The 26,065-nt window shown below is 51.0% G+C and overlaps 1 protein-coding gene and 1 long non-coding RNA gene across 6 annotated transcripts in view; one reads left to right on the forward strand and one right to left on the reverse strand.

The window, feature by feature from the left end:
* Positions 1-26,065, forward strand: part of LOC110261566 (uncharacterized) — a 125,569-nt gene that overhangs the window by 25,324 nt on the left and 74,180 nt on the right. The gene's annotated exons all lie outside the window — the stretch shown is intronic.
* Positions 3,454-25,671, reverse strand: TBC1D21 (TBC1 domain family member 21). 5 transcript variants are annotated; one of them, XR_014810564.1, is made up of 15 exons: positions 25,408-25,671; positions 18,595-18,702; positions 18,353-18,456; positions 17,406-17,500; positions 16,778-16,888; positions 16,552-16,652; positions 15,574-15,670; positions 15,154-15,254; positions 14,128-14,939; positions 13,909-14,025; positions 12,915-12,998; positions 12,415-12,534; positions 10,331-10,447; positions 4,572-4,677; positions 3,454-3,904 (listed from the first exon to the last, which is right to left on the reverse strand). XR_014810564.1 is itself a non-coding variant. In XM_084968855.1 (12 exons), the coding sequence occupies exons 1-12, from the start codon at positions 25,465-25,467 to the stop codon at positions 12,502-12,504; spliced, it is 1,110 nt and encodes a 369-aa protein (XP_084824981.1). In that variant the 5' UTR covers positions 25,468-25,671; the 3' UTR covers positions 12,379-12,501. The 5 variants fall into 5 exon arrangements, 2 of the variants coding, with proteins under 2 accessions (XP_084824981.1, XP_001928582.1); XR_014810565.1 differs by lacking the exons at positions 10,331-10,447; positions 14,128-14,939; XR_014810563.1 differs by lacking the exons at positions 3,454-3,904; positions 4,572-4,677; positions 10,331-10,447 and having other exon boundaries at positions 12,379-12,534.

Raw genomic sequence — 26,065 nt, forward strand, 5'->3', positions numbered from 1 at the left:
TGGGAGTTGCTCAGAGCCCAGGAGAGCAAGAAAATGGCCCTGCAGGAGCAGCAGCATCTGCTCCACCCGCTGCCAGACCTGGGCTGATGGAAGTGTGGGAGGGGCCTCCCCAGAGCCCACTTCCTGCACCCCCCCACTCCCCCCCACCCCGGCTTGCGCAGACTCAAACCAAACAGCCTGTGCCCTAGCTAACACCTCACGCTTCCATATTTCTCCTTGGATGTCATGGATTGGCTCAGCATGACCAGTTCTGCAAGCATTTATTTGATGGATTGGAAGCAGACCCCATCTTAGGCATCAAGGGGGTGAGAAAAGGAGAAAGATCTGTCCGCATAGTCTAGGGGGTTTCGGCTGTGCAGTGACAGATGCAGGCATCTGCGGAGGCATCGGGGAGCACGGTGGAGTGAGAGAGGAGGCAGCTATTCTGCCTGGGCAGGGGCAGCGAAGCCTGAAAGATGTGGGCTATTTGGAGGTAGAGAAAAAAGACAGCAGGCATTCCTGGCCCTTGAAGACTTCCTAGAGCCTGCTTCTGCCTTCCTGGTAACTGGATGCCACTCGCCCTGAGAATTAGGGATCCATGGCCTCCAGAAGCTGTCCTTTCAGAGCCACACCCCTACCCTCATCCTTTGATGGGTCAGACTGCCCTTGTGGGGGGTGTCAAAAAGGATGCCTGGAAGGAGATGAGGAGGGTCCCACTGGGCCTCCAGCTCAAGGGAAGAAGGCTGCTTTCTCAGGTTAGTTCCTTGGGGGTTGGTTGAATAGCAGCCTCCTCTGCAAAGATATCCACTTCCTAGTGCCTGGACCCTGCGAAGGTTACCTTACATGGCAATCAGGACTTTGCAGATGTGCTGAAGTTGGGGCTCTTGAGCTGGAGAGATTAGCCTGCATTTTCTAAGTGGGCCCCATAAGTAATCCCAAGGGTTGTCATGAGAGGGTGGGACAAAGATCAAGGGAGGAAGTAGGGAACATGGAAATGGAAGCCAAGGTTGGAGTGATGTGAGAAGGGGGAGACCAGCCAAGGAAGGACCAGACCTGCTGACACTTGGCCTTTAGCCCCGTGAGACTGATTTTGGACTTCCGGCCTCCGGAGCTATAAGAGTACAAGTGGGTGTTGTTTTAAGCCACTGAGTTTGTGGTGATTTTTTTTTTTTTTTTTTTTTGTAGCAGCCAAAGGAAACAAGTACACCTGGGAAGCAGACTTAGTGACAAAGATTTGCAGGTAGGAATTTAGGTGGGGAGCGCCCCTCACTTGTAGGGAGTGAAGGAAGCAGAGGTGGATGGACCAGGCAGCCGATGGCTATGGAGTCACAGAGGATTCCACGTGGCCCTGCAGGGTGCCCCCAGAGGAGACAAGAGAGCCTGCCGTGAGCCTACAGTTCTTGGATGGGGCTGCCCTGGGCAGGAGATGTGGCCTTGGATAGAGAGCAGCTCATGGGGAGGGACTGTGGGCCCTCAGTGGCCACGCTCACTGGGTCCTGCAGGGTTCCTGCCCCTGAGGCGGGCACGCTTCTCTGTGCCTTCTCCCCTAGGTCCATAGGCTTGGCACTTGGACAGCTTTCTAACATCCTGGACGTCCTCATCTGCTGCCAAGATCCATGGTGTGTCCACAGCTTTCCCTGAGCAAGAAGTGGGGGTTTTGGTCTATCAAGTCTAGATGGTTACTAAATGCTTTGCACATGCTGCTGACTTTCATCTTAGGAGGATCATTAGCTATTATCCCCATTTTATGGAAGAACAAACTGATGCTCAGAAGGGTAAAGTGAATGCCCAAGGTCAGGGCCAGGACGCTCCCTAGGTCTGCCTGGTGCCTTCACTGTCCTGTGACTTTGCTTCTCACCACCCACCATTATTAGCTGTGTCATCTCGAGCAGGTCACTTAACCTCTTTTGGCCCCAGTTCTTTCAAAAGTGAATTCTAGGCTTTGTTGTGCCTCCCTCCTAGGGTTTTGTTTTTACTTGGCTTCCAAGGACACATGATGTTTTGTGCTGGGCCTATGACCCTGTTGCTCTGAGTCCCTGAGCCCCGCAGGCTTGCCCCCCCCTGCTCCGCCTTCATCCAGTCCCCTGGTAGTGCTGGGCTCCTGATCTAGAAGAGAAGGAGGGAGCAGCAGGGGACAAGTCTCATCTTTGACTCGTCACCTTTGTGTTTTCTCTTAATCATGTGAATTAGGCAGGACCGCTATGAGTAGTCATGTGGTGGCGGGGGGCGGGGGGTGGCCACGGAGGAGGTGGGGGGTTGAAATCCAGCCCACACCAGGCACCTCTTGGTTGGCACAAAGGCACCATCTGCCAAGGGGCTGCATCTGCCCAGAGGGAAAAGCCTTTTAAAATTCTTACGAAAGCTACACATAGGTTCGCAGTGTGTTGGCCTAGCAGGAGCCCAGGGCTTTCAGCTCAGCCCTCAGACCCTGGAATCCAGAGTAGAGAAGAGAAGGAGAAGCAAACCCCACCCAACTCCCAGTGGCAGTTCTAGAAGCCCCTGGGATCCCTGTGTGGGAGCTGCCCAGCCTCCCAGAGACAGGCAGACGGAGCCCAGGGTCTCCTGTGTTGCCCACCTTGAAGCCCTCTCCCCGCAGAGGGGTTATTATTCGTCTCTCCCTTTCCAGTCTTTCCCATATGGGCTCCAGACTAATGTGCCTCAAACTCAGACCTTACTGCATCCCTTCTTTGGCTCAGAAACTTCTTGTGGTTCTGCCTCATCCAGGATGCCATTCAGTGCACATCACACATACACACACATGCACGCACGCACGCACGCACGCACATGCCCCTCCAGGGCCAAGAATCTCCTTACTCTTCCCTAATTTTCTTTTGGCTTTCTGTCACCTCCTGTCCCTAGATTCCACTTTCAGATCTCTGCCTCTCGGATCACTATCCTCACCCTCTCCCCTCACTCTCTAAATAGTAACTTTCCCAATGAGCTGCACAAAATCCCCTGCTCACGCAGGTCAGAAGGCCATCTGGCCTTAGGCAGGGCTATGGGCCAGCAAGCAGCTCTGGGGGTTCAGCTTGGTGCCTCAGATACCCTGAGAAGTGGGTGCTCTGTGGAGCCTGCATCAGACAGCATCCTCCTGTGTGATGGGAGTTCCCCAGGCAGGACTTGGGGGCCCCATCTAGCTGTGAGTAGGTTCCAGGTCCCCCAGAGGCTCCCATGGCCCCCCTAGATGGGAGGATCAAAGGTAGAGGAACTGCAGCTCCTGGGGCCCCTCAGCCACCTGCTGCTGCTGGATCCCCAGGAGACCACCAGCCTGGAACCCAGACAGTCAACACACACGAACTGAGACTGAGCACTGGAAGGTGACACGTGTGCCTAATACACACTGCCCCACACAGGAACCACTCACAGCCACGTGTGGCTGCTGAGCACTTGCATTGTGGACCGTTCAATTAGGAAGGGTTGAAAGTGTACAATAATAATACATGATGATATTATGGTTCTATTGGGTGGGAAAAATCGTTTCAATTGTCTTTTTACTTTTTTAATGTGGCTATGAAAATATTACAAATACATTTGTGGGTACCCTTATATTTCTGTTGGACGCCGCTGGTCTTGCGTGTCGAAAACATGGGCAACGTCCTTGGATGGTCCTTCCCACTGTGAGGCAGGCAGTGCTTAGAGATGGCCTAGAGAAAGCAGAGGTGGCCTCCGACATGGAGCACTGGCTGCGACAGGTGTGGGGCACTGGCCCCGATGCTGCCCTGTGGCCCAAGGGCATGGCTACTGCAGCTGCTCCCCGTGCTGGGTGCGTCTCGGAACAGAGCCTCTGCTCAGACCAGAGTCTGAGCGTCTGGTGTGTGCAGATGAGGGGCCGTGGGCCTGGGAAGGAGGCTGACAGATTCTCCAGGCAGCCTTCATTACCATTCCGAGAGGTGACTCATCTGGATCCTGCTCTCCTCAGGCCACCCTGGGTAAACACGGGCCATCATCTGAGCCATTAGGATGGCTACTGTCACTCATAGCAAATCATGTTGGACTGCAGTGGGGGGCAGGGGGGGTGCAGTAGGGAGGAGGGGATGCCCAGCTAAGAAAGTGGGTGTGGAGGAGGACAAGGAGCTCACTGCACCCCCTCCACCCCAGGGCTCTGGAGCTGTCAAGACAAACTTTCAGGAAGACCCCAATGGCTCCTACATCCCAAGCCAATTGCCAGTTCCCAGCCAATCTGCAGCCAGAGTGGAAGGCTTAGGACCTCTGAGAGTCATGAGCAACACAAAGACCCCTGCCCCTCTTCCAGCCCCCCACCAAAGCAGCTCTGGCCCAGGGGGCTAGGCTTCCTCCCCTGCAGCTCCTCCACCCCAGCCAGAGCACAGGGACTGACAGAGTGGCTCTATGGGCCAGCAGGGTGCTTCCTCCCTGGGGCAGCCTGGCCTCCCAGTGGAATTTTGGCTCATGGAGGCGGTGCGCCCTCTGCAGGATTAATGTACAGTTGCAGGCTCCACAGGGAGGAGGAGGTGGCTTATTCCAGAGGCTGTACCTTGGGGCTGTGGGAAGCCATAGGTCCTGGAGAGGACCTCTCTCCTGTGTTTAAAGAATGCGTGAAAAAGTGTGGTTAAAAATAAATGATAATGGTGCACCTGACTCCTGGCAGTGTCTGCCCAACCGTTCCCAGTTCTCTGCATTTGCTGGGCCACACACGTGTAGTCATTCACGTCACAATCTGTAAGGTAGGTCTTTTTATTCCTAATTTAGAGGTGAGAAAACACAGGCTCTGAGAGGTGATGCGTATTGTCCAGGGCCACACAACTGTTACCTGGAGTCTGACTCCAGAGCCCTGGACTAAACCAGCTCACTCTGCAGTCTGCTTAGGGTAGGGCTTCTCAGGAAAGAAACAGGGTGGGCAGCTCTGGTGACCATCATTGTAGTGACCAAGATGAGGTCATGGAGAAGTGGGGAGGACTTGGGCCCTGGGGTAGGAGCCACAGCAGGCCATTTCCGAGTTCTCCTGAAGCCCCAGCAACATGTGCTGTGTCCTGTGTCCACCCCCCCCCTCGCCCCCGCCTCCTTCCCCAGCCCTCAATAAGACAGCTCCATGCACTGGACCTGCCTCTGAGCTTAGCCACAGGGTTGCGGTGAAAGATGAGAGCAAACCCACTCATTCACTTGCTTTTCACTCTTCTTCCCATTTCTCAGAGGGAGAAACGGAGGTCCGGCAGGTGTTTGTAGCTGAGACTTTGCCCAGGAGAGAAGAGTCAGGCATTGTCTCTGAGCCTTCTCTGGTCTGTGGCTGCGGGGGAGGGGGGGGGAGGCTCGGCCCTGTCTCCCCATCTCTGCAGACCTTGTGTCTCTTCTTCACATTCTTTCCCTCCTCCCTCCTGTCTTGTTCTGACAGGTTCTCTAATATTCTCCCCTACTGAGCCGAAGCGTTTTGAGGACCCATCTTCCCCAACTCCCCCTCATCTGTCACTTCTCTGTCACTTCATCACCCTCATCGCATATAGGTCACAACAGTGACCTTCACCACACCCGCCCCCTCCCGCTGCCTCCGTTAATGGCATTTCCACCATCACCTTCACTATCGCCACCATCACCGTTGCTCTTGTTTCTGTCAGCAGCATCGCTATCATTACCTCCCCCACCCTGTGATTTCCTCCACCCTCGCCTCCTGTTGCCATCCTTTCTGCCACGACCATCGTCAGTATTACCTCTGTCATCTCCATTTCATCCAGAGCATCCTGTCCTATTCTGCCATGATCATCACCGCTGCTGCCACTACTGTAACCTCTGTCATATTTGCCGTCACCGGCACCATGGCCACCATCCCCTCCAGGACCCCTCTGTCACCACCCCTGTGAGCAGGAACTTCACCCTCCCTTCCTCCTCTGTCATCTTCTCAGCTATTTCCAGCCCTATCACTTCCGCTCTCATCTCTCCCATCACCTCCAGCATCCCTGTCACCACCACCTCTCCCCCCAGAGCTCAGAGTCTGGCATTGAACCAGGGACGTGCGTAAGGAGCCCCGTTAGAGGAGAACATTCTCCTGCTGGATAGACACCCGCTCCCAGACCTCTCAGAGAAGACCAGCAGCTGGCGAGGATGCATAACCATCCCTCCTCTTGCCCCTTCCTCAGGACGCTTCTGACAGGAGACCCAGCCCTCCCCGCCAGCCCAGCCAGTACCTGAAGAGACAGCTGCTGTCTGGACGAGGCCGTTAATCTGGGGCTGCCCTTATTTGCATAATGATTGCATACATTTGCATTCCATTTGCTCCCCGCTTCTGAGCACCCTCATGGTGTGGGTATTTAGGTGCCATTTGCATATCACTGCAGGTGAGGGTCAGCCTTTGAGACTTGGGCACTTATTAATTCCCTAGAGAGATTCTTTTACGTGCTGGTTCAGAAAATAACTTGGAATGCCCAATTCTAGAGTCTCTCTGCTGAGGGGCTGTGAGGCAGGGAGGTGGGAGGTACAGTTAAGAGCCAGGAAGGAGAGGGCAGTGGGACTTTAGGGAGGTCCAGGGCGGAACCAGTGCTGGAGGGAGGGTGTACTGGCTGCAGAGACAAACTCTGGTTCTCAACATCAGTTCAGGATAGTGCCCTGCACAGCCACTCCTATCCTAAGCCCACTCCAGGAGTTCCCGTTGTTGCTCAGTGGGTTAAGAATCTGACTGTATCCATGAAGATTCAGGCTTGATCCCTGGCTTCACTCAGTGGGTTAAAGGATCTGGCATTGGTGTGGCTGTGGCGTAGGCTGGCAGCTGCAGCTCCGATTCAACCCTTAGCCTGGGAACTTCCATATGCTGTGGGTGTGGCCCTAAAAAGACAAAACAAACAAACAAACAAAAAACCCACTAAGCCCACCCCATCTAATGCCTGCTCTGAGCCTAGCAGTTCTCCTGACTACACACTAGAATTGCTTATGGAGCTTTTTAAAAATACCAGCGTCCTGGCCCCACCCCCAGGGATTCTGATTTCATCATTGGGCCCTGGGCACAGGTTATTATTAAAAGCTCCCTGGCGACTTTAATGTGCAGCCAAGATTAAAAGCTGCTGCTTGTAGCTCTACCCTCCCACCTTGCCCCCACCTCCTGCGGTCTCCCATGACCCACCTCTCTCATTTCCAGTTGCTGCTAAACTTCTCCTCACTGTGGGCTCACCTAGCCCCAGGGTCTTACAGGACAATTTGGATGCTAGTGCTCTGGCTGTAGACCTCAGAAATAAATCTATTCCCTGCTCCCCCACCCCTCATCCTCCTGGCCATGTGGCCGATCGCTCGCAGGGCAGGAGAGCATTTGGCACTGCCTGGAAATTCCTGTCTCTGCTTTGTTCTTGCCCAATGTCATCTCTGTGTCTGGGGCTGGTCCAGAGAGGGGTCTGCAGGGGCCAGGATGTGGGGGGGGGTGCTCCTGTGCAGTTCTCCTCCACCCCTCTTCTCCCAGACTCACGTATCTGGCTCATTCCAGCCTCCCTGGCTTTGCTGCCTCGGCTTCCATGCCCAGCAGAGCCACGGTAGCTCCTCTTAGCTCTGCTGATTTCCTTGTAACCCCAGAGCCCCACCCAGCCCAGCCCCCGTCCTGGAAAAGCAATGTCCAGAGCAGCCTGAACGTTTTTCTGCAGAACAAGCAGCAGTACACATGGCTGTAATTTGGCCTTCCCCAAACTTATGGATCCTAACAAGCATGTGGTACACAGGGCAGCACAGGGGAAGTAGGAGAGCCACTGCATGCCCTCCCTCAGGATCCAGCCCTGGAGCATCTCAGCCTACCCATGGGTGGGTCCTCAGTTTGCCAGAGGCGGGGTGGCCTGTGACATGGGGTCTGCCCTGCAGGGGTCTGGATGGAAGACTCGGGTGTGTGCCTTGGGGGAGACAGCAGACCCTGGGTAAGGCTGTGGGCAGATGGAGAGGTGAACACGGGGAGCTGGCCCAGGACCAATACTGTGGTGTTAACAGTGGAGGCTTGGGGCCCACGGTCAGTGTTCACATTCTGACCTTGCCCTCGCTGGCTGGATAGCCCCGGATCTCAGCTTCCTTACTAGTAAAAAGTGGGCAATGATGGTGTCTGTCTCTTTAACTTGAGGTTGATGGGAGAGGAAGCCTATGGCGTGCTTAGCACAGGGCTTGGGACACAGTAATTGCTCAGCAAGTGCTTCTCATTGGGTCAGCGGTGGCAGTAGCAGGAGCAGCAGAGCTGGCACAGCCCCTCCTGACTACTGGTGACGGCCCACGGCCCGAAGGGGGCAGCTCAGGCCCCAGCACTGATGAGCTCTGGGCTTATAGCCCCTGGCCTGAGACCACCAGAGGACACGGGTCAGAGGACACAGTCAAGCCACATTCCCTCTGCAGGAGTGACAGAACTGAGCAGCTGGTTTATGCTGTGGTAGAACTGGCAGAACTTGGTCAGATTGACATGTATATATGCATGCACACGGAGGGGCAGGTGGCAAGGGCAGGAAGGGAGGAGATAGTTCGTTTGGTCCAAATGGACCTGAACATCCTTTTTCTGAAAGGCAAACAAAAAAGACCTTTCCAGCATAGTGCCATCTCAATCAGGTTTGAACAACAAAAACCAACAGGAATATCCTGAGGCTGCAGTATTTGTGTATGTGTGTGTGTGTGTGTGTGTGTGTGCACGCGTGCTGGGGATGGGGCCTGGGAAACACATCCATGACAAATATCAGCCTAGAGGATCAGTGCGCAGGTACTGTTTGTCACTTCGCCATGTTCAGCCAACACTGATGGCTCTACTGATGCTCGCTGAGATGGCCTTTTGTTGAGAAAGAAACCTCACATTGCCTCCTATATCACTACCTCCCCATTTTTTCTAGTATTTCTTTGTTTTTCTTCCTTTACTTCCTTCTCACCCTCTTTCTTCTTCCCTTGTCCCCTTGAGAGGCCAGTGCTCTGACCTCAAGTCTGATTACTTCGGTGGGGGTGGGCCCTGGGCAGTGGAGGCTCCTCCCACTGTGTCCCACCAGCTGTGTCCTTCCCCCTGCAGGAGGAAGAGCCCTTCTTCCTCACTGGACAAAGTTCTGGGGCTTCAGCCCAGGACTGGACCCTGCTGGCCAGCTGGAGGACGGGTGCATAGCCCATTTCCTTGCTCCCTCTCTGAGCCAGAAGCACAGACTCTGGGTCCCAGAGAACTTGGGTCTTTATACATGCCACCTCTGTGGGACCGTAGGTGGATGGAGAGCCGTTTTCCTGGTTTCAGGAACAAGGAGTGGGTTTGGGGTCATTCAAGGCGGCCAGAGAAGGAGAAATGAAGGACTTTCAGGGACGAGGTTTCGAACAAGAGTGGAAGGAGGAGAAGTGGGATGAGGTCATGGAATGGATATAGCCAATCCAAGATTTCACATCAGGCTCAGGACCAAGTTTTGGTCTGGATGCTTCCATTTACTTTATCTCCATATGCATGACCACCATGACTCATTTAAAAATAATTTAGGTCTTGCTCATTGGAAGTGTGTCTTTCCAGAATGAATTTATCCTTGATTTCATCTCCATCATGATTGCCATCACCACCAACACCATCATCAATATCAAATCAGAGATGGCCATTGTAGGAATTCCCTCTGTGGCTCAGTGGTTAACGATTTGACTAGAATCCATGAGGATGCGGGCTCAATCCCTGGCCCTACTCAGTGGGTTAAGGATCCGGCATTTCCATGAGCTATGGTGTAGGTCGAAGACAGGGCTCTGATCCCAAGATGCTGTGGCTATGGTGTAGGCTGGCAGCTGAAACTCCAATCTAACACTTAGCCTGGGAATTTCCATATGCCATGGGTGTGGCCCTAAAAAACAAAAAACAAAAAAAGAGAGTGAGAGAGAAAGATGGCCATTGTAGACAGTGTTGTGGCCAGAACACAAGTCAGCACAACCATTGCCCCCCAATGACATCTTCTCCACCACTGCCAGAATCGAACTCACGCCTCTGCCAGGAGCACCACCACTGACATCACCACTACCACCACCTTCGCCACCATCAATGACCTCACACCTCTACCACCACCCCTGCCACACCACTGACACCAAAACATCACTAGCAACCAGTATCATCACCAATATCCCCATTGTCATCACCAAGACTGACTTGGCCACCTCTGCTACCAACACGACACCATTGCTGACATCAGCATAACTGCCACCACCCTCTTTGATGTTCCTACCATTGGCCTCACTGACACCACTCCCACAGTTATGATTCACCATTAGTACCAACATCACAACTCCTCCCACCCATTATTATCATCATGACATCATCCTTGAATCACCACCCTTGTCACTGGCACCGCCACCACCACCACCACCGCTAATTGCTGTCTTCTCTCCTAGAACTGCATTCCTTTCCTTCAGAGCTCAAAAGGGATTTGCAATTATACGTATTCTTTAAGGCGATTACCAGGTTCTCACTCAACCACACGTGCCATGGAAACAGGGATCGCGTCCCTCTTTTTCCCATTGTGGGATTCTCAGTGCCTGGACACTGGGCAGCTCACAGTGAGGACTCAGTCATTGTCTGTGGAATGACATTATTTAGACCAGCACACTCTTGACACTGAGGGAACATAATCTCTAGACTTTGAATGCTTCCCCTAGTTCTCGCTCTAGACGGGATCTTACTGGAGAAAAATTACCCTGGGTGATAAACTACGAGAGGAGAAGCCCGCCCAGCGGTGTGGTGGGAAGATTCTAATCTGCAGTCCACCAGGCAGGAGCACAGCCGATGAACGGAGAGATGTTTAACTCTTCTACCATCTTCATTTCCATCCCTATGTTACCTGCAGTTTATCTGAACCGGAATCAATTCCCTGTCAAGACTTAATCCAGTTCATCTTTAAGAGAAACGGAGCTTTTCAAACATGCTCCCAGTAGGCCAGAGATTCTTTGGAGGAAATGATGACCTTCAAGGAGGGGTCCGGGAGGGGGGGTCACAGAGACAGGGGCTCTGGGCTTCCCACCCAGACTTCAACCTCTGGGCTCCTGGTGTAGATTTTGTAACAATAGGGCTCCGGTGGTTTTAAAATCAAGTTTGAACACCATTAACCTAGAAGGTGAGTGGTTGGGTTTTTTTAGTTTTGGAATAGATGGTTGGCATTGGGTCTCTGACCCAACCAAAAATCATAAGCCAACCAACTCCGCCAGGACAAAAGAAGCATTAGGAAATGCACAGTCAGTGTTTCGATGGACTCTTCTCTTCCCAAGGTCACAGTTAGCTCATCCAGATGTCTTTAACTCTAGTCCTTTGGCAAAGTGGAAACATAGTTTTGTTCTTATAAAATTGTATTCCATGCAGAAACCCTTATTAAAATAAACTGTCCTGGGAACAGAAGCCCGAGGAGGAGCGCAGTATGTGAATTTATGCATGTGCCTTCCTGCCCAGCAAATGCTCCCTCTTTCACCATGCAGAGAAGACCCTGGTGGGGGGACCAGGGCCTCACTCTTCAGAATAACCCCGTCCAGCAGAGGCAGAGCAGCCAAGAGACTCAGAGCCAGCCACAGATGGGAGATTGTCACCCGAGGAAGGGAAACCAGACACTAATTGGGGACATGGTGCCTTTCAGTGATGGTCACTGAGAGTGACAGGGTGTGAGCAGAAGGAGAGGGAGAAGGATGGTTGTGCTTCACCCTCAAGGGCAAGGGCCACAGTAAAACCGGCAGATCCCTCCTGCCCATCCATCAGCCCTCTCTGCAAAAGAGTAGCTACTGGGCAGGAGCCTGTAGGTGTTTGTGTGTGTACACAGGTGTGCGCAAGTGCATGCACACACATGCAGCTGTACACACTTGCCAAGCAGCTATGGGGGCACTCGGCCATCCCTGCCTCTCTGCCAACTCATGTCCGTCCCCAGGGTGCCCCTTAGGGCATGGGCAGGATGGGGGTGGGGGCTCGGGGCTGGGGCGCAGTCTGGGGACAACGGGCAGCAGGAGCCTCTGCTCCAGGGAGAAATTAAGGCTGAAAAATCGAGTTTAGTTTGAGCTGGCCTTCCAGGCTGAGCATGAAGATGCACTTGCGAGGGGGCTTTGAAACCATGAGGGGAGTCACTTGCCAGCCGGCGTCTATTCCTCCCACAGACTGATGGGAAGCCCAGGAAAAACATATTCATGCGTGACTGATGTGTTGGGAGTAAGGGGAGCAATGGAGGGGGAGCCCTGGGGTCAGGCCTTCCTCCCAGGACTGAGCCCCAGGGAGTGAGCAAGCCTATTAGAGCCGCTGCCTCCAAAAGTTGATTCCCCCTTAACCCTTTCCTTTCCGGTGCAAAAGCACTGCCGCCTTGGAAAATCCTCAGCCACCAAGGAATTGCTGACCAGAACAATCTCTTCCCAGGATATGCCCGCTCTCTAGCCCTGGCATTCTCTCTTCTTGTTAAACAATCCTGTCTCTGCCCTTACACGCCCCACCCCCCACCCCCCAGGAGACACACTGCTCACCACAAACTGTGACTCCAGAAGGCGGTTTCCTTGCAGCTGTATTACCTATGCACTCACCCGAATGCCCCATTGGACCTGATCCTGACCTCATCAGGATCTCGTCTGGTCCTGTCCATTGAGGGCGTCTATCCATTGTGAGTGTCCTCAGAGAAGGAAATCCTTTAATGGCTGAGGGACCTGAGGAAGAGGAGAATTATGGCTGGTAGAGATGGATAGACATTGGTCTGTCATTCTCATGCTTCAGTTCATTCAACCAGTGACCTTCTCCTGAGCCCCTGAGGGCCCAGCCCATGTGCCCAGATCTGCTGGGATGGATGCAGGGAACGAGGAATAAGGGCTGTGTTCTCAGAAAGCACCACCTTCCCTGGGGAGGCAGGAGTTGCACCTGCACATGGAGAGGAGACCATGCAGAGCAGCCCCCGTGGGCTAGTGACAGAGAATGTAGCTCAAGCTGTGTCTCTGAAGTCGAATACACCTGCCATGGGCCGGGCTTGGGAGATCAGGGAAGGCTTCTTGGAGGAAGAAGTGAAGGAGGACAAATAATCAGGGTAACTTACATCCTTTTGGATGAGCTCAGCATAAACTATGCAGGCAGCGGAGATCAGCTCATCAGCATCAAGGTCGATAAGGTTGTTGCAGGCCTGTGCCGAGAGAAGGTGGGGTGAAGGTAGGGCTCCCTGGGCACAGGCTGGCACAGGTGGTGACCTGCCACTTCAAGGGGACAAGGCTGCTGCTCATGGTAGTCACTGGGGCCACCTGATCTCTCTCCAACCAGCTTGGCACAGTGCCTGCAATTTTACCCTTGGAATTTTATATATTGGAAAGATGGCAAATGCAGGTTTCCTACTGGGCTCTAGCAAGTCCCGGGGTTCTGCCGAATGTTTCAGGGGCTCCTAGGAGGACTCGTTTTATGATTGGGGTGCCATCTAAGATTATTTGTTTGTTTGCTTTTTAGGGCTGTACCTGAGGCATATGGAGGTTCCCAGACTAGGGATCCAACCAAACTACAGCGGCCAGCCTACACCACAGCCATAGCAACACAGGATCTAAGCCGCATCTGTGACCTACACCACAGCTCATGGCAAGGCCAGATCCTTAACCCACTGAGCGAGGCCAGGGACTGAACCCACAACCTCATGGTTCCTAGTTGGATTTGTTTCTGCTGCGCCATGATGGGAACTCCTAAGATTTTTTGGAGTAAAGATTTCAGCTGCTTTTTAGAATCATTGGAAAATTCTAGGTCTTTTGTCACAGGAGGGACAAAGGGTTAGATGTCAGTCAAGCTAAAGGTTAAGAACCGTTTAAGGCCTCACTTTCCCCATATGCTAAGTAGGGGTGACTGTGATGATGTTATTAGCCCTCTGCATCAGGCTTAAGTGAGCTGGTCTGTAAAAGCACTCAGCACAGTGTTGGGAGTATGTCAGCCCTCATCGCTACTCCTGCCCAAGGGCAAAAGGGGCGCTGGAGCCCAGGGACTTCCCCAGGGATGGTGTGGATGGTGGGCGCCTCCACGAGCTGGTGGGGCGGGGCCCGACCCAAGGGTGTTCTCACCAGGAGGATGTCATCGCCCGTCATGCTTTCCTGCAGCACCTGCTCACGCACCATCTGCAGCATGCTGTAGGCCACCAGCACCTGGGAGTTCCTGCAGGGCTTCCCTGTCAGCAGTACCTGCAGGTGGCAGGTGAGCCTTAGCCTGGCCTGTGGCCTGAGACTGCAGATGCCCTTAGGATGGTACGGTACCCACCAACCACATGCCCCTGTCGGCCACACCTGGGCCTTGCTGCTGCTGTGCTCATTCATCCAGCCTCTGGGGTTCCAGGCATTGTGCTTACTGTTGGGGAACTCAGAGAAAAAGGCTTCAGGGAATTCCTTACACAGAGGAAGGGAGGAGGGAGAGTGTAATGAGAGGGAAGAAGGGAAGGAGGAAGCGAGGAAGCAAGAGGAGAGGGAGAGAGAATGAAAAGGATGACTGAATAACTCTGTAGGATTTGAGTGGAGCTTTGGCAAAGCAACCGTTGTTGGAAAGTCAGCAGCCTAGGGGTGTCGCCAAAGGCCTGGGGGTTGTCATGGACTTGAGCATGGAAACCAGCAGGCCAGGAGGGAGGGTTGAGGCGGGGGGTGTTGGATTGTGGGGTGCCAAATGCCTGGCAGCGCAGTGGGCTGGCTCCTGCAGGCAGTGGCGGCCAGTGGGCAGGGCAATGATGAGCGGTGGGCATGTTCCTGGGAGGTTCATCTGCTGATGCCCTGGGGACTTGGGTCAAAGAACTGCAAGCTCAGCCTGTCCTTGGGAGACCCTCCTTCTCCAGGGGTGAGGGCTCGGAAGGAGTGGGCCCTCAGGTGGAAGGGAAGGTCAAGGAAGCAGCAGCTGGGAAAAAGAGAGCAGAGCGGGGCCGCTCGCGCAGGTGGGGTGGCAGGGAAGCAGATGCGGGTATGGCTTCCACTGCACAGGCCCCTCCTCCCTGTACTGCCCCGAGAAGGTGCAGTGGTGGCTTTAGATGAACAGATGGACCAACTGATGCTCCAGTGTCTTCCAGCAGGGTAGAAGCAGAGTCACTGGCCCAATACATCCTACTGAACTCCATCTAAAGCCGGCAATAAGGGGAGGCAAGGAGAAGGGCTTCCCTGGGGTAGGGCCTGAGACTGCAGATGCCCTTAGGATGGTACGGTACCCACCAACCACATGCCCCTGTCAGCCATGCCTGGGCCTTGCTGCTGCTGTGCTCATTCATCCAGCCATTCATTCATTCAACCTCTGGGGTTCCAGGCCTTGTGCTCTGCCCCCAAGGAGCCCCTCACCTCCCAGAGCCTCCAGACGTCATCAAAGGACTTGAAGGCGTGTTGAAAGCAGAGGCAGAACCAGGGGAAGAGGGACTGCACGGCCCCAGCACCCTTGCCTTCTGTGGGGAGAGAAGCAGGGCGCCAGCTGGGGGCGGGGGTCAGGGCAACAGCAGATAAAGCAAAAACCCACAGAATGAGGCCAAACAACAGAGCACACAGACTCACTCAGGAAATGTGGAAACCTGGGCTTTCCCTTTCCCATCTGCCCTTGGAGATGGTTTGAGGTGGATTTTCCACGTTCCAGACTCCAACCCCATCCAGAGGAACCCTCCTCCCGAGGCCTAACGGAAAGACCAAAGGACCCCGACTGGGTCCCAGGCCCTCTCCCACGCATGCCCTGGTTGGGAGAGGTGTCCGGTGGCAGAGGGGGGCACTCACTTAAGTGATCAGAGAACACAGGGTCCAGGAAGTTGATCAGGATGTTGAGCATGTCGAGGTTCTTGCCCACCCCGATGTTGATGACACAGCTGTGCTCCTGGGAGAGACGGGGGTGGGGAACCTCTTGAAAGCACTGAAAGAGTCATCTTTGCTTCATCAAATCCCAACTCTGGAGGCTCTGTGTGCGTCTGGCTCCAGGCCGAGCCCATGTCTCTGTATGCGTCTGGGTGTCAGTGTATGTGTGTTTGCAAACATGCATATATCATGTCTATATCTCGTGTGTGTGTGTGTGTGTGTGTGTGGTGGGGATGCAGAGATGTCTCAGGTGTGGCTCACAATGCAGTGAGTCCAGTTATTCCTCCAGACACATACCGTGGGTCTGAACTAATCAGGACCAGGCAAGAGCAGCGTGCACACGGTTGCAGGGATGGGGGTGGGTTTGGGGCAGCCTCTCACAGATCACGAGGAAAGGCTTTCCAGGAAGACAGTAACAGGGAGCAGCACCTTCCAAAGCCCTCACCCTCAGTGTGGGCATACTAAGGCCCTAGTGGGTCTGGATGCAGGTCATGAGAGAGTAGCAGTGAGAGATCACACTGAAGACAGAGGCCTTGAATGTCTGGCTGAGGTTGGATTTTATTTGGGGCCTGTGTGGAGCCTTGGAGGATTTGTAGGAGCAGAGCTGTGTTTTGGGAGTGAAATGCCAGGAGAAGGGTGCCCTCGGTGGACCTTGCCAAACCTTTCAAGGTGTGACGAGAGCTGGACCCAGAGCATTGTTATTCCCCTTCTCAATCCCAGTGCCTGCCATGTCCCGTCCAGAATGCACCCCACTGAGGCTGGCATTGCCTTTGTCTGGGAGAAGCTCCTCTGGGACTCAGAGGGCTATTTCCAGGCTGGAGGGAATGGCTGGGCTGCCAATACTTGTTTAACCTTAAGGAGTCGTTTGAGGAATGGGGATCCCAAGCCAGGCCCAGCTCTCACCGTTTTCTGCAGAAAGAACTGGAAAAGCCAGAAGGTCTCATGGTCATGTTCTACCATCAGGTGGAAGAGCATCACCATATCATGGAAGCCCTGCTGGTACTCTGGAATGGAGGGGGCCAGTGAGGGGGGGGGGCACGGAGGAGCGGAGCCTGGGCTTGGGCAGGGTCAGGTCCCAGGAAGGAGTTGAAATGATGGGGCTGAAGGGAGGCCCAGCCCTGTGACACACCTGCTTCGGTGTTGCAGACATAACTCAGGAGCAGGATCTTCTCCAGCCTCTTCTTATCAATAAGGACATTGCCCAGGGGGTCTTTGTCATAGAGTTTCTGGATGTCATATGCTAGGTGGAGGGCAAGGGATCGGGGGGTAGCACCAGATCACCTCCAGCAGAAGGTCCATGGGTGAGTTTATTTTCCCCCAACCCCAGAGGGTAGGACCCAGGACGTCCCGGGAAGGGGGCTGTAAAAAAGGTACATCAGCCCACTAGGCGCCACCGCTCACTTGCGACCTGACTGCCTGGGTTTTTTCCCACCTCCAGATCTTTGACCAGGCTTTATCCTTTGCCAGGGGTGGCCCATCCCCATCCATTTCAAATCTCAGTTCATGGCCAAGGGGGAGGAGGTGTAGACAGACCAGCAGGAACAGCATATACCAAGGGACCTATGGTGCTGGGCATCCAGGGGCACCCAGTAGGGATGGGCGGATGGACTGACCAAGGTTGAGCTGGAAAAATTCCTGGCACATGTCAAGGAAGCTCCCAGGAACATGGGCACCACCCCACGGACGTGACTGAGAAGGGGCAGGAATGACATCCAGCCCTCCCTGCTGCCCAGCCCGGCCCATGCCGCTCCGCTCACTGATATTGTTCCGGGTCTCTGTGAAGTTCCGGTGCAGGTTTTCCAGAAGGGGCTGAATCTTCTCGTACATCTGGCATAAGGCCTCGTAGTTCTTCCTGTGAGACAGAACTGGGGCTGGACGAGGCAGCCTTCCCCTCCAGGTGAGTCGAGGGCCTCTGAGCAGTGCCCCCACCTAGATGGTGCCCGCTGCCTCCCCTCAGCTCTGTTGCGCCAGCCCCAGCCACCCTCTAGTGTGCAGGGAGACAGGTTTAACCTCATGGCTCTGCAGTCTGACCGCTGCTCCTGAATCCTGCATCCACAGCTTAAGACCTGGGTATCTGCCCCTGGGGTCAAGACTTGGGGATATCACTTTCTACCTCTACGCCTCTGTTTCCTCATCTGTAGAATGGAGCCAACACTAGCAGCCGTGCCTCAGAATTGGAGGGGCTGGATGTGTCCATCATTAGAATGAGGTTAGGTGGTATCATGGGCTGCATGGTGACCTCCCAAAAGATGTATCCACGTCCTAACCCCTGGAACCTGTGAATGTGACCTTATTTAGGAAAAGGGTCTTTGAAGATGTGATTAAGGATCTTGAGAGGAGCTCATTCAGGATTACCCAGGTGGGCCCTGGATTCTCTGCTGCCTGGCTTATTCTCTGCTGGCCCCGTGTGGGAATCTGCTCCACTTCAAGCAGACTGCACAGCGTAGGGCTGGGCTGGGGGGCAGTGCGAGGAGGTGCTGGGATCAAGTCCATGTGGGGTGCCACATCCAAAGTGGGGCAGGGGAAGGTGCCCATACCCCTATGTGCGGACCCTGAGCGTGGTGGGGGGGTTGTCTCTCAGAAAGAGAAGTCCATTTGAAGGAAGCAGCCTGAACCTACCAGGCTGGGGTGGGCACCCACTCCCACCTGCATTGCCACCTGCCCCCCCACCCCCCACCCCCCCACAGGATCCGGCACTTTTTACCTCCTCGTGCTGTCCACTGTGAGCCGCTCATCCTGGGAACTCTGCCACGAGTAGTAGCCTGTGAGGAACTTCCAGGCTTCCGTCCTCACGAAGGGGTGCAGACCCTGGGAAGGGGTGAAGGTGAGAAGTCATGGGCTAGCTGGATGCCTGCCAAAAGGGTCCCTCCCAGTGCCATGCTCATCCCTTCGCCCACCATGCCACCCCAGTTCCAGGGGGAGCCCAAGGGTAGTTCAGGATCGTACCCTTTCCAGGATATTAACGCAAATGAAGTCTCGTGACTTGGCCAAGTGACCATTCTCGTCAAAGAAGCCATCCCATTCTGTCTTGTCAATGGGTGGTTTTCTCTTCACCTGGCAAGGACACCCCTCTGTTAGGAATCTTTGGCTTTTCTTTAAGTGTGATTTTAAAATGATAGATCCTGGATTTTGCATTGTGAATCAAAGTTCACGGCCTCTGCTTCACTTCTGAAATTTATCCTGAGGAAACTACTGAAGATATATAGAAAAATGCTGTATGCACAATAATTTTCATTGCACAGTATTTACCAAAATGAAAAATGCAAGCCTGCACTAAATGTTGTGCAATAAGGGAATAGTTAAGTAAACTCTGGTTTATACGCTCAATGGGATATCATGAGCCATTTAAATTGATGCTTACAAGGAATGAATAATAATCTGGGCAAATACAAATGGTAGCTGAAGAAAGCAAAAAACAAAATTGTGTATTCAATATCTATTCTATGTACCATTCTCCATATGCATCTGTTACATATTGTAAAAACTGCTCCCTATATACTCTTATGTACTTTTATAGTGAATTAACCACTATAAAATCCTGTTAGAAAAAAGGCTAACCTCTCAACCCCCCAAAAAACAGTGATTGTCTTTGAGTCATAGGATTATAAGTGGTTTTTTTTTCCCTTTTCCTTGTATTTTCAAACTTTTCCATCCTTATATGTACCACTTTGTTAATGGAAAAACATAAAATATGCACTAATTAAACACATTCATGAACTCCGTTTTACCTTTCCTAGAAGAGTGAAACAGTGCATCATAAGGACTGGTTTCCAGTCTACACAAGGGGTAGGGGTGTGTGTGTGTGTGTGTGTGTGTGTTGGGAAGGGTGAATGAACATTTGCATGCAAGGTAGTTTAAAAGGGTCATAAAAGATTAACTAGGAATTGAGTTCCTGTTGGAACAGGAGAAGATTCCTAGAGGAATCTTGTGTTGGAGAAAATATCTTGGACTGTCACCCTGCAGACAGGAAAGTGTGCTGATGGCCAGAGCTTGGCAGGTGACTAGACAAGTCCGATATATATCCTACCAACTTACCTGTGATATATACTTGAATATGTGCATGTGTGACTCAAACCTAAGTTTGCATACAAGTCACCTGAGGTTCTTTTTAAAATGCAGATTCTGACTCAGAAGGTCTGGGGTGGGGCCCAAGACGACATGTTTCTAACAAGCTCCCTGAGGATTGCTAATGCTGGTCCACTGGCCTTGTGTGTAGAAAGGGGTTAGAAATGTAACAGCTCTGGAAATGGAAAAGGAGAGCCCACAGACCCAAACTGGAGGTAATTTCCACCACCTCCATGTTCGATAGGGATGGATTGAACAGTACACTTTAGTGACTCATATGTGCTCCATCTTCTGAACCAAAATAGGACATATGAACCCAAGAAGGTACAAAAAAATCTTGGCATTGGCCTAACCTTGGCAAGCAGGGTCCGCCCTGATGTCATACCCCACTCACTGCCCAGACACTGTCCCCTGAGCTGACCTGAGCCAGGCTCCTGCCCCCTGACAGCCATCGTCCTGTTCTCCCGACCTGTCCCTGTCAGAGACTGCAACGCTCAGAAGGAAGGAGAAGGGAATCGGCAGAGCTGGGCTTAATTATAAAAGAAAATGCATGAACTTCAGGAATGCATTTCCTTGTGAGTTTGAGTCTGCTGTCGATGTCTGCGTAAAGACAGCTGTGATTTTGGTGGGGCTCGCAGTGACCCTACAGATCCAATTTGGGGAGAACTGATAATACTAATGAGTCTTCTGACCTGTGAACACAGTCTGTTTCTCCATTTGTTTAGGTTGTCTTTAGTTTCGCTCAGCATTATTTTTTGTGGTTTGGGATGTGTCAGTTATTCATATGTTTTTGTCAGATTTATTGCTAAATATTTCATTTTTTCAGGATGCTATTGTAAAGGGTATTATTTTCAACTTCCAACTGTTCATTGCTTGTTTATGCAGATACAGTGGATTTTTATGTATTGATTTTGTATCCTACAGCCTTGATACCCTCACTTATTAGTCCTAGCAGCTTTTCTGGTGGATCCATAGGATTTGTTATATAGGCCAGTGATGGGCAAACTACACCCCATGGGCCAAATCCAGCCTCCAACCTTTTTTTAAAAATAAAGTTTGGAGTTCCCGTGGTGCCTCAGTGGTTAATGAATCCAACTAGGAACCATGAGGTTTCGGGTTTGATCCCTGGCCTTGCTCAGTGGGTTAAGCATCCGGCGTTGCCATGAGCTGTGGTGTGGGTCGCAGAGACAGCTCACATCCCTCGTTGCTGTGGCTCTGGCGTAGGCCGGTGGCTGCAGCTCCAATTAGACCCCTAGCCTGGGAACCTCCATATGCTGCAGGAGAGGCCCTAGAAAAGGCAAAAAGACAAAAAAAAAAAAAAAAAAAAAAAAAGTTTAACTGGCACACAGCCATGCCCATTCACTCAACTGTTGTCTGTGGCTGCTTTCCCACTACAATGCTAGAGTCAAGTGCAGCAGAGATACACGGCACACAAAGACTAAAGTACTTACTATCTTGACCTTTACAGAAAACGTTTGCCCATCCTGACATAGATGATCCTATTATCTGTGAATAAAGGCAGTTTCACTTCTTCCTTTCCAGACTGGATGCCTTTTATTTCTTTTTCATGTTTTCTGCCCTGGCTAGAACTTCAAGGGCAATGTCAAATAAAAGTAGGGAGAACAGACATCTTTGCTTTGTTCCTAATCTTACAGGAAAAGCGTTCGGACTTTCATGATTTGGTATGATCTCAACCATAGGCTTTTTTGTAGATGCCCTTCATCAGGTTGAGGAAGTTCCCTTCGATTCTCCTAGTTTGCTGAGGGTTTTTAATCAGGAATGGATGTTTTGCATCGATTGAGAGGCTCATACGGCTTTTTTTTTTTTTTTTTTTTTTAGTTTGCTAATATGGTAAATGATATTGAATTATTCTGAGTGTTAAATCATTTCTTGGATAAACCCCTCTGGTGATATATTATCTTTTTTATACATCATTGTGTATTATTTGCTACAAAATTGTTTTTTTTGTTTTGTTTTGTTTTGTTTTGGCCACAGCATGCAGTGGCTTGATGTGGAATCTCAGTGTCCAACCCAGGAATTGAACCCAGGCTGGAGCTGTGAAATCATCAAGTCCTAACCATTAAACAACCAGAGAATTCCTGCTACAATTTTATTTAGGATTTTTGCATCAATGTTCATGAGAGATATCAATGTGTAATTTTCTTTTTTTTAACAATATCTTTGATTTTGGCATCAGGGTAATGTTGGCTTCATAGAATAAGTAGGGATATATTCCTGCTTTTCAGTTTTTAAAAATATTTTGTATAAAATTAGTATTATTTCTTTCTTCAGCATTTGGTATAACTCATCAGTGAAGCCATGTAGGCCTGGAGTGTTCTTTGTGGCAAGATTTTTACCTGCAAATTCAATTTTTTATTAGATTGAAAGACAGTGTCAGAAGAGATTGTTTTATTTTTGACTTTTAAAATTAGAAATTATAGGAATAGTACATTTTCCTTCTAATTCACTTAAAAAATAAAAACAAACAATACAGGAAACAACAAGGAATCAATAAATGCACAAAACTGATAGAAACCCAGAGAAATTATGGAAATAAATGCATTAAATTCCCTTATTAGCTGTAAACACTTAAAAAGTACTGATGATATTCTAAGCACTTTACATTTACCAACTGTTCCATCTTCACAACTATTGAGAAGGTAGGGGGGTTGTTACATCCTTTTAAATATTAGGGAACCTGAGCCCTAGAGGGTTAATTAGTATATCTGCAGTCACACAGTAAATATCAGAGCTGAGATATGAACCCAGAGCTTTTTGGTGCAAGAGTCAAGGTGCTTATCTCCAAGGCCATGCCACTGGGGAGTGGAAAAGGCAAAGATTTTCAGCTGGAATAAAAAATAAACACCCTACCCAAGCTGTTAACAAAAGGTATACCTTAGGGAGTTCCCATCGTGGCTCAGCAGAAATGAATCTGACTAGTAACCCTGAGGACACAGGTTCAATCCTTGGCCTCCAACAGTGGGTTAAGGATTGGGTGTTACTGTGAGCTATGGTGCAGTTTGTAGACGGTGGCTGTGAGGTAGGCTAGTGGCTACAGCTCCTATTTGATCCCTAGCCTGGGAACCTCCATATGCCGCTGCCCCTAAAAAGACAAAAAAAAAAAAAAAAAAAAAAAAAAAGTGTAAACATTGAATGCCATAGAAAGATTTACAAAATAAATGAACAAAGAAGTGTGAAAAGGGTCAAACACAATGAAAAGTGGCAAAGTACTCAAAGTAATATGCACAGAACAGCATAATAAAAGGTATAGCATAGACACAATAAGGCAGAGATAATTAGAAACAGCAAAAGAAGGCTGGCGTCTGCAGTCTGCCTAGTGCTGGGAGAATTTGCATCACTAAACCTCTACCTGCAACAATTGGCCATCTGCCTGCTTTGCCATGGCTGAGGTTGCTTATAAAAAGCCACTGGCTTTTTCCAGCAAATGCGTCTTGTCTACGGCCCACCACGTCCCTGGATCTCCCCACATCTCAGCAAACTCCAGCCCAGCCACCGGAATATCTAAGACATTTGCTAGCAAGCCGAGGACAAGCACAAAAGGCCTGACCACCTGCAAAAGGCAGTTGGGGAGGAGGTGGATTTCCACAGGAAGACCCCTCTGTCTCTTCACCAGTATAGCCACACCACCTGTCTTGGCCAGAAACCATAGGATCTGCATCTGGGGTCCTTCAAAGTAATAGAGATTGTCAACTCAATGACCACTCAAATCCATCTTCATCCTCCTATATCCCACAAACCTGTGATCACCCTGCCCACAGTCTGGGCACAATGATCTGGTCGTCCAGGAGACCCTGGTGGTCCATGAGGTGCTGGGTACCCTTCAGATTGTAGTAGCTCCTTTCCTAGTCCCTTGGGGGAGAGCAAGTATAGAAATCTCTGCCCGCCCCCCCTGCCTTTTTGGCCTGTCTAAGCAGGTTAAAGCCCCACCAGCAAACCTGGGGAAAGCCTGCCATGCACAGGTCCCTGGAGAAGGGGGTCAGAAGTGGAAGCCCTAAATGGTTTAGCCTCTCTAACAGCTCCTGCTGCTAGAGGCCTTGGCTGCAGGGAGATAACTCCCCCCTCCTTCCCCCTCTGCATCACTGGGTTCAGGATTTTCTCCAGTATTTTTAGTAAAGGAGAAAAGCCACTGGAGGATAAGGAAAACTTTCTGTGAGGGTTTTTGGTGCTATTTGCTCTGAATACTCATGGCCACAAGAGCCCCCAGTAAAGCCTCAGGTCACCTGAAGGACAAGACACACTTGTAGCAGTCACCATGTCAGTGACTCTCACCAAGGGGAGAAGGATGGCTCAAGGAGGGCAGGCATATTGAGTAGAAAGCTGGGCGTTGGGGGGGATGTGTGCCATTTGAAAGTTGTCTGGAGGATTGTTATCAATCCAGATGTGGAGGTGTGTCATCAGGATAGCATAGTCATTTTTTTAAATGGCTTAAAACAGGGGTTTTCAAAGTTAGCTGCATTCAATTAAGCTTTAAAAAAATGGAAAAACTGTTGCTGTGGCTGTGGTGCAGGCCGGCAGCTGTAGCTCCGATTGGACCCCTAGCCTGGGAACCTCCATATGCCACGGGTGCAGCCCTAAAAGGACAAAAGACAAAAAAAAAAAAAAAAAAAAAAAGGGAAAATGGAAAAACGAAGTTAGCTGCACATCAGGTTCTCCTGGAGGGCTTGTTAAACCACAGAGGGCTGGGCCCCATCCCAGAATTTCTGGTTCAGAAGATCTGGGCTCAAGAATCTGCATTTCTTTCAAGTGTCCATTTGATGCTGATGCTGCGGATTCCAGCATCACACCTGGAGACTCACTGCTTTAGGAGATGGACTCCTAAATCCTGGGTTTAAATACCAGCTCTGCCATTTACTAGCTGTGGGACTGAGGGCAAGTTGCTTAGTCCCTGTGCCTCAATCTTCTCATTTATAAAGTGCAGATAATAGCTTTATCCACCTCCTAGAATTATGATGAGACGAAGCAGCTATAAATAAAGCACTTAGAACAATCATTGTACATAATAAATGCTATATGACAGTTTATTTTATTATTATCCTTCTCTAAGTTCAGAGAAATGAAGAGAGATATGAAGGAAATTCAAATCAAGGCCTGCTAATAATCTGCAATAAAGCAATAACATTTAAAACTCAGGGGGAGAGGTGCTGGTTTTGAATTTCTGCTTTTTTATGTACCACTCTTTAAATCACTATGATTAATGAGTCTTGAGATTGGTTAATGTCATTATAATTAATTCCTATGATTTTGAAAAATACACTGTGTGGAAAATTTTATGACAGAGGCTGAATTCAAATGAACAGTGCATCTTATGAAGTGGTCAGGAGCCCACTACTAACAAAAGCACTACTGCCACCTGGTGGCAGCATACCAAAATTGTTGGCAAAAGCACCAAGGAAAGTATATCAGCATCTTTTTTAAGACTGAACTTGCAAACCCAGAACTCATTAAAGTTAGAATGTCACATATAGGCAAAAGGTAACACTGGCTTAGAGAGAAGGGCAAAAAGGGACCTGTATTTCTGAGTCTTGTCTGTAATGATGGTGAGACCAAGGTTTCGCCTACACTCTCCACCTTCTAGGCCAGTCAGGGTTCTAGTCCTCCCTAGACAGGGGAAAATGGCCCTAATGCAAACCAGAGGTTAGGGAGTGAGGGACTCAGAGCCGATGAAGAACCCACCAGGATGAAGGAGGCCGACTGCCTGGCAGAAAGGCTGTTTTCGGGAGAGAGGGTGGTCATGGCCCCTGCTGGCCTTCTTCAAAGCGACCTCTGACCAGATCTCACTTGAAGCTCTAAATGATGCTTTAATGAAGCAGGGGAAGGCAGTCTTCCTTTTGGGGGATAAGTTTCATTTCCAGGAGGAACTGGGCCTCTTCTGACCTCCCATACTTGAACAGAGCCAGCCAGCACGTGTCACAAAGCCCCTGGAATCCTCGTCACAATGACCTTGGAACCTAGGAGCACTCAGCTTTAGAGGAAAGACCCACCCAAGAACCAAGGGGACTAACCCTCCCTGTTTCCCAGAAAAATCACAGAGGACGTGCAGTGGGGGTTAGGGTCAGAGGACATGAAGACCAGCATGCTGAGCTGGTCAGGGAGGGCTTCCTGGGAGAGGTGGGCCTTGAAGTCTTTCTCCTTACTTCTGGCTCTCCTTCCTCTGAGCTCCCTTTACTTGTTGTCCTATCTGAACCTGGAGAACACCTAGAGTAGGAGACTTAGATTTCTTGGGTGCCACTTGCCGACTCAGGTTCAGAATGTCTGGGCTGTGGACTGGGGAATTATATTTTGAAAAACTCCCCGGGTGACTCAGGTTAGGTATTAGGATGGTAGTTTCCAG

The sequence above is a fragment of the Sus scrofa genome, chromosome 7 (genome assembly GCF_054392235.1).
Source record: "Sus scrofa isolate SSC_HxYL_T2T_F1_AM1 chromosome 7, Sscrofa_HxYL_maternal_Yorkshire_Landrace_v2.0, whole genome shotgun sequence".
In the NCBI taxonomy this organism is placed as follows: domain Eukaryota; kingdom Metazoa; phylum Chordata; class Mammalia; order Artiodactyla; family Suidae; genus Sus; species Sus scrofa.

What these genes read in the sequence shown, in the direction of transcription:
- TBC1D21 (XM_084968855.1), bottom strand. Translation starts at nt 25,467, where the DNA reads ATGACCACCCTCTCTCCCGAAAACAGCCTTTCTGCCAGGCAGTCGGCC. An exon ending in AGTCGGCCTCCTTCATCCTG is followed by an intron (nt 18,703 to 25,407) that starts GTGGGTTCTTCA and finishes TGTCCTTGCCAG; the next exon opens with GTGAAGAGAAAACCACCCAT. An exon ending in GCGTTAATATCCTGGAAAGG is followed by an intron (nt 18,457 to 18,594) that starts GTACGATCCTGA and finishes ACCCCTTCCCAG; the next exon opens with GGTCTGCACCCCTTCGTGAG.